The sequence below is a fragment of the Bos mutus genome, chromosome 26 (assembly GCF_027580195.1).
Source record: "Bos mutus isolate GX-2022 chromosome 26, NWIPB_WYAK_1.1, whole genome shotgun sequence".
NCBI lineage: Eukaryota > Metazoa > Chordata > Mammalia > Artiodactyla > Bovidae > Bos > Bos mutus.
Genome location: NC_091642.1, coordinates 39,827,780 through 39,836,001, shown reverse-complemented (window position 1 = coordinate 39,836,001; position 8,222 = coordinate 39,827,780). Strand labels below are relative to the sequence as shown.

The following is an 8,222-nucleotide window of genomic DNA, read 5'->3' as shown; positions in this document are numbered from 1 at the left end:
CCACTGAGCCACCTGGGAAGCCCCTGTTGTTTATAAAGAGCTAACATAACAGTGAGGAGAGGGGTGGTGAATCCCAGTGCCTACGCCTGGATTTGGCTGGTCTACATGTCTGCGTCCAGCCCTAGGCCCACTACCACTGGGTAAAGTTAAGCTGAAAGAAGAAATAGTGTTGTGTCACGTCCTGACGCTAGAACAAAGTTGGATTCTGGCCATTCTGTGTTACAGACTCTAGCCTCAGGGCCCTCAGCAACGGGTAAAAGAAAACTAGAAGATAGTCTGGGTAGATCTTGACACAAAACTTGAATCCCAACCTATCCATGGGACAACCTGTGGCCTCAGGGCTGCTGCCACCAGGTCAGGTTAAAATGAAAGTAAGAGAAGGTGGGGGTACTTTCTGATGCTGGGCAAACTTGAATTCCAGCAGGCTGAACTACAGTCTTGGGCTCAGTCACTTCCAATGAGAACAGTTACACTGAAACACCAGCACATCACTGTATACATATACAAAAGGAACAGCTTTCATTTCACCTCTCTGAGTTGCTGGAAAATGCAGAGCTTAGTCGAAAGTCAGGTTGGAATTGACATTAACAAGTACTTTTGCATGGTGTATTAGAATACTAAACTTGGTGTCCAGAGATCTGCTTTTAAATCCCTTCTTTACCATTTATCATCTTTTTGGCTTTGGAATTCATATTGGCCTACTTGGACTCCAAGCAGAATACTGATGCCTGACTGGCTTAAATACAAGAAATTAATTTTTTCACAGTTCTGAAGGCTAGATAGGGTACTATTGAGATTGTTACATGAGACCGTTCTGCCAGGCTTGCAGACTGTGTCCTCACATGGCTCTCTTCTCTGTGTGCACACAGAGAAAGATGTTGCTGTTGTCTCTTCCTCTTCTTATAAAGACACCGGTCCTAGAGGGTTAGGGCCTCACCCTTATGACCTTATCCAACCCTAATTATTTCCTTTAAGGCCTTATCTCCAAATACAGTCACATTGGGGGTTTAGGACTTCAGCATATGAATTGGAGGGGAAGCAGAAACAATTCAGTCCATTATGGAAATATTGTTTAATTTTAGTGTATATCTCATATTGCATTGCCGGGTGGGTCTGAAGATTAAATAAGAAGATATATGTAGTAGACACTTAGTATTTGAGTTTAAAAAAAAAATACTTATTTGCCTGCACTGGGTTTTAGTTGTGGCCCATGGGATTTTTAGGTGTGGTACACAAGATATATATATATATTTCAGTTGCATCATGTAGGATCTATTGCCTGACTAGGGATCGAACCCAGTCCTCCTGCATTAGGAGTGTGGAGTCTTAGCTATTGGACCACCAGGGAGGTCCCTAGTTATTATTTGATTTTTAAAAGTGTATCATTTTTTAGCCCTCTGCTACTCTTGCCCGGAAAATCCCATGAGCGGAGGAGCCTGGTGGGCTGCAGTCCATGAGGTCGCTAGGAGTCAGACACAACTGAGCGACTTCACTTTCACTTTTCACTTTCATGCATTGGAGAAGGAAATGGCAACCCACTCCAGTGTTCTTGCCTGGAGAATCCCAGGGACGGGGGAGCCTGGTTGGCTGCCGTCTATGGGGTCGCACAGAATCGGACACGACTGAAGCGACTTAGCAGCAGCAGCACGCATTGCCAACTGAGAGGAGGGGAGATGATGAGTTTAGAATTTGTATAAGTAAATTGAGCACATTACATGTAATTTGATTATATGTTGATTTTCAGCATTTGTGAAAAACATGTAGGGGTTTTTGAAAAAGAAAACATTCATTTCCTGGATTTACAATGCTTTCTTTTCACTATGCACGCAAACGTTAAATAAGCCACTTTCAGTCATGACTAGTGGCTTCGAACATCACCAGATAGCGACTGACGTTAGAGAACTTTGAAATCTACGAGGTGAAACACAGAGGTAAAGCATTTGTGTTATTTTTATACCCTGCATCTCTTGTCAAAGGCTTTAAGGTAGTTAAAAAAACAAAACACCAAAACTTCTAAGTGCATTTGGTTGTTTCAGTTGAATTAAAAAATTTTTTTTAATTGGCATATAATTGCTTTACAATGTTGTATTAGTTTCTGCTGTACAACGGTGTGAATCAGCTATGTGTATACATATACCCCTCCTTCTTGAGCCTCCCTCCTGCCCCTGCATCCCGCTTCTCTAGGTCATCACAGAACACTGAGCTGAGCAACCTGTGCTATACAGCAGGTGTCTGTCTACCCATGGCAGTGTATATATATGTCAATGCTGCTCTCTCAGTTCATCCCACCCTCTCCTTCCCCATCTGTATCCATAAGTCCATTCTCTACATCTGTGTCTCTACTCCTGTACTGCAAATAGGTTCATCAGAGCTATTATTCTAGATTCCAGTTTCAGTTTTCTGTGGCTTATTGAACAGTCATGGAGTACTGGGGCTAGCAATTCGAGGGTTTTGTCATTTGTGTGACTGTGAGAATAAGCCATAGCCACTTAAAAGAACTTCAGGCGTGACACTTGTTGTGTGTGCAAATCTGACACATGTAACCTAGACTGTGTACATAACCAACTTCTCACTCTGTGCTTTCTAAATAACACTTGCCACACAGTCCAGATAATTTCCACCATGTGAAAAACATGGTGCATGCTTTTCAAAAACATGTACAAAAATCCGAATTCAATGTTTTCAGCAAACATTGGGTATGTACTTGCCGTGAGCCAGGGGTCAATGCTTTCTAGCCAAAATCACCAGGAACATATCATGTTGTACCAGTTGGACTTATTACTCACTGTACCAAGGGAGAGGAGAAGGCAATGGCACCCCACTCCAGTACTCTTGCCTGGAAAATCCCATGGACAGAGGAGCCTGGTGGGCTGCAGTCCATGGGGTCGCTAAGAGTCGAACGTGACTGAGCGACTTCACTTTCAGTTTTCTCTTTCATGCATTGGAGAAGGAAATGGCAACCCACTCCAGTGTTCTTGTCTGGAGAATCCCAGGGACGGGGGAGCCTGGTGGGCTGCTGTCTATGGGGTCGCACAGAATCGGACACGACTAAAGCGACTTAGCAGCAGCAGCAGCAGCAGCAGCAGCAAGGGAGAAAGCACATCATAAGGGCCTGAGGGACTTCTCAGTAAGAGGATATTGGAAGGTGATTATTACAGGATTTGATTTGTTTTAGGTGATTTTGTGGAGGGGCTAAGGAAGCAGGAGTTTGCATTGGATGTCAGGAAGCTAGTTCATTCTATGAAAAAAAATAAAAGTGGAGAGAACCCATGTATGGTTAGGCCACTCAAGACAGTTACATCTCCCGTCCAACCAGTGACGGCTTCACCTATGCCCTACTCAGCTGAATGACTTTCCTGTGTATTTGCCCCAGGCCTCTGCTGGTGATTTTTCTTATCAAAAGGGCTGTGAGGGGCGGGCACCTCTGCTGGTTTCCCTGGTAACTAATGAGCCCACCTGACATCAATTCCACTATAACTGGTAACTTCCCTCCCCTCTTCCCCTGGCGAAGACTGCCACCACGTTCTGCCGCTTTCTGCAGCACACTATGAAGTGTCACTCCAGGACCTTTCTTCAGATGTGTAAGTTCCTCCATCCATTAATCTCTTTTGATGACTCCAGTCTCTTTCTCAGGTCTTGAAGCTGGGCAAGCACAGACCTCGTGGTCTGCAGGGCACAGCTCAACAAGCTGTCAGGGATGGCAGGGGTGGAGGGCTGACTGTGGGAGAAGGTACACAAAGTTAATAAAGCAGAGTGTGTATCTTGTTCATTTGGGGGGTAGGATGGGCAAACAATAAGTCATTTATCTGAGGTGGATGGCTTGTGGAGTTAGTGGTGGTAAGAGAGGGCAAAGCAATAGGTTGGGGCCAGATTATAGAGGACTTTGAGTGGAGGAAACTGGGAGTCATTGAGTAAGTTTGAGGAGGTGCCAAGAATCACAACTGACAGGTCAGGCTCCTAACAGGGTAGGGGTTTTCATACTCTTTTGATCATGTTACAATAAGAGATACATTTTACACCAAAACCTAGTACATACACACAGACACACACACACCTGTGTTTTAGCAGAACACGATTCAGCCTTATACTAGAGCTGCCCTCTATTTCCCGTTCCATTTGGCTACACTTCACCTCTCTCTATGCTACTTCACTCTTTTCTATTTCATGCTGGCTTTTATGCACCCAATTGATTTTTCTTCCAACTCAGAAATGGCCTGAGGTCTGAAAAATATTGTTTTTAGAAGATAAATGAGTGTGGTGCGGGGAAATAGGAGTAGGAGGGCTGTTCATAGCACAGCAATAGTCTATTTACCAAAAAATTCATTAATTCATTCAATCAAAAATATTTATTAAGTATCTCCTACATACCAAGCATGAAGATATGAAGATACCCAGACCCAGCAGTGCTCTTGGAGAGCTCATGGTCAGCAGGGAAGACAAGGAGTCAATTCACTTTGCAAGTCTTTAATAGACAGTTGTGAAAATATTGCAGGATGATCTAAACTGCCTGAGAAAAATAGGGAAGATTTTACAGAGAAAAGGGCATTTGAGGTGGTTCTTGAAAGCTAAGTTTGCCAAGGTGAGGGGACTGGTGGAGTGTAACCTAAGGGAAAGGGTCGTGTGACAATGACAAGCAGGTCTGAAAGCACAGAGTGTGATCTGGGTAGGGTTGCCAGATTGAGAAATAAAAATAGAGTGCCGCCAGTCAAGTTTGAATTTCAGATAAACAATTACTAACTTTCAGCATAAGTATATGCCATCAGTCTGGGAGGGGCATGACATTCTGTGTGACTGGAATATGAGTGAGCCTGGGGGTGTACTGGGATCATGCTGTGAAATGTGATGAGAGAATAAAGAAACTCCCGTGTAGACTCAAGCTTCTACTGAAGGGTAATTTGAGAGATAATTGTGGAACGCTTGGAAAGACATTAAAAAAAAAAAAACCACTGAAAAATATGCAACCCTTGAGTCTTTAGCTTATTAAAAATAAAAGTAGAATCACAGTATGTAGGTGGGGTGATTATTAATTATTAACCATTATTAATTACATTTGAGTAACTGTTTCTCACCTTCTCTCCTGATGCCTTTGTCCTCATGTTTAGTTGAAAAGAGAGGAATGAACACATTTTGCTATAGGTACCAGTTTCTTATTACACTCTAGACTGAAGCCATATTTAGGTTGGTAACAGTCATGGAATGAATAACACGTGTGTGATCAGCCAAGTGAATCTTTTTTCTGTTTAAGCAATTTCCCAGATGTAATACACACAGGTTGTCTACCTTTCATCCTCTCCCTTCTGCCTGCCCTCCCCAACCCCCATCTCAGCTACTCTTCAAAATACTGTAAGGGTGGCCCCTGGCAGTCTGTGATGGGACAAGTAACTCAAGCTGGACCAGGCAGTCTTCAGCCTCTCTTGTGCTAGTTGTAATTGTGACTTTAAACTCAGGAGCTCAGGGTAGCCATGTTTTCCTCCCATATGGGCTGGAAAATCAGAGAAAGCCAGTCAATACTGGCTGTAGGGTGTGGAGACCTGTGCAGCCTTTCAGTGAAGGAAGGATAGAGAGAGTGTGAGCATTTGGATTAAAGCAAAAACATACTAGAATGAGAAAGTGAAGAATGAAGAGACACAAAAGAGAGGAGAGAGAGGGAGACAGAGACAGACAGACCGACAGATAGATAGGGTTGGTTACATTCCATCTTTGAATTTTGTGCCCTTTTACCTTCTGATTCCTCTATGTTTAAGATCACTACGATGGATTCTGTGACCTGAAATGAGTACTAATTTAAAAACCAGATCACTGGGAACAGTGGCTCTTGTCAGTCTCTTGTTTCTGGAGAGTGAAGACCAGAGAAAGGGGATCCAAGCCTCAATGCTGTCATGGATGAGGGGAAAGGAATGTAATATCTTCTTTCAGGAGACATGCTTTCTCTCCATTTCCAGGCTCTGTGAAATACGTTGCAAGGTATATCTGTCTGCAACAGGACAGTCTGAACATTGCTTGCCATTCAGTGCTCACGAAAGGAAAGTATGAAGACTGAGGAGAGTCAAGATTATGTAATTTTTTCAAATTGAAGATTTGTGACAATCTTGAATCAACCAAGTTCATTGATACCATTTTTTCAAACAGCATTTGCTCACCTTGTGTCTCTGTGTCTCATTTTGAGGTTAAGCCCTGAGCCTTTGGAGTGGGAGCACTGACTCCAAGACCCTGGACTACCAGAGAACTAACTCTAGGGAGTATCACATATTGAGAACTCACACAAAGGAAACCACTTGAATACAAGACCCGGCATCACCCAACCACCAGGAGCACCCTGTACAGGAAGCCTCATCTAAACAACAAACAAAACAAAAATACAAACCCAGCAGACAGGATTACCACCTCACTCAGCCTTGCCCATCAGAGGGAAAACAAACAAACAAACAAACAAACAAAAACAACACAAATCGCACCCTATATGAAGCTTACACAAACCACTGGACCAGCCTTAGGAGGGCAGAAACCAAAAGGAAGAAAGAATTCAACCTTCAAGGCTGGCAAAAGGAGACCTCAAACACAATAAGGTAAAAAAAATAATGAAAAAGCAGAGAAATACTACACAAATGAAGGAACAAATTAAAAACACAGAAGATCAAATAAATGAAGAGGGAATAGGCAAACTACCTGAAAACTAATTCAGAATAATGATAGTAAAGATGATCAAAAACCTTGAAAACAAAATGGAGAAAATGCAAGAATCAATTAACAAAGACCTAGAAGAATTAGAGAACAGACATACAGAGACAAACAACACAATTACTACAATTAAAAATACTCTAGAAGAGATCAATAGCAGAATATCTGAAGCTGAAGAGCGAATCAGTGAGCTGGAAGTTAAAATGATGGAAATAACTTCTGAAGAGCAGAATAAAGTATAAAGAATGGAAAGAACTGAGGATAGTCTCAGAGACCGATGGGACAATATCAAAGGCACCAACTTTCGAATTATATGGGTCCCAGAAGAAGAAGAGAGAAAGGAAGGGTATGAGAAAATTTTTGAAGAGATTATAGTTGAAAATTTCCCCAACATGGAAAAGGAAATAGTCAATCAAGTCCAAGAGGTGCAAAGAGTTCCATACAGGATAACCCAAGGAGAAACACACCAAGACACATATTAATCAAACTAACAAAGACTAAACACAAGGAAGGAATATTAAAAGCAGCAAGGGAGCCTGTCGGCTGGAACCACCATCTTCCAGTAATTTGCCAAAATGACCAACACAAAGGAAAAGAGGAGGGGCACCTGCTGCATGTTCTCTAGGCCTTTCAAAAACATGGAGTTGTTCCTTTGGCCACATCTATGCAAATCTACAAGAAGGGTGATATTGTAGATATCAAGGGCATGGGTACTGTTCAAAAAGGAATGCCCCACAAATGTTGCCATGGCAAAACTGGGAGAATCTACAATGTTACCCAGCATGCTGCTGGCATCACTGTAAACAAACAAGTTAATGGCAAGATTCTTGCCAAGAGAATTAATGTGCCTATTGAACATATTAAGCACTCTAAGAGCCTAGATAGCTTCCTGAAACATGGGAAGGAAAATGATCAGAAAAAGAAGGAAGCCAAAGAGAAAGGGATTTGGGTTCAGCTGAAGCACCAGCCTGCTCCACCCAGAGAACACACTTCATGAGGACCAGTGAAAAGGAACCTGAACTGTTGGAGCCCATTCCCTATGACTGTAGGGCCTGTTGGGTGTAAGAATAAAGACCTGGACTGTACAAATGTTTCTCTTAATTGAGTAGAGATGTTGTGTCTAAATTCAGTGGGTGATGTGTTTTCAAATCTAGTGTTTCTTCTTCCTGAAAGATGTAAGATAGTTTGTTATTCAGTATGTTCCATTGGTTAATAAACTGCCAGATATTGCCAAAATAAAAAAAAATAAATTGCCAAAAAAACCAGCAAGGGAAAAGCAACAAGTAACATACAGGGAAACCCCATGCATTTAATAGCTGATGTTTCAGCAGAAACTCTGCAGGCCAGAAGGGAATGGAAGGATATATTTAAAGTACTGAAAGGGAAAAATCTACAACCAAGATTACTGTACCCAGCAAGGATCTCATTCAAAATTGATGGAGAGAGAAAAAGCTTTTCAGACAAGCAAAAGTTAAGAGAATTCAGTGCCACCAAACCAGCTTTACAACAAATGTTAAACAGACTTATATAGTCAAGAAATACAA

General features: G+C 42.2%; 1 protein-coding gene across 1 annotated transcript; it reads left to right on the top strand.

Moving 5' to 3' along the window:
- The first annotated feature begins 7,342 nt into the window (after positions 1-7,342).
- On the top strand, positions 7,343-7,675 carry LOC102270958 (large ribosomal subunit protein eL21-like). The gene has a single exon (XM_070363826.1). The coding sequence runs from the start codon at positions 7,343-7,345 to the stop codon at positions 7,673-7,675; it is 333 nt and encodes a 110-aa protein (XP_070219927.1).
- The last annotated feature ends 547 nt before the right edge of the window (positions 7,676-8,222 follow it).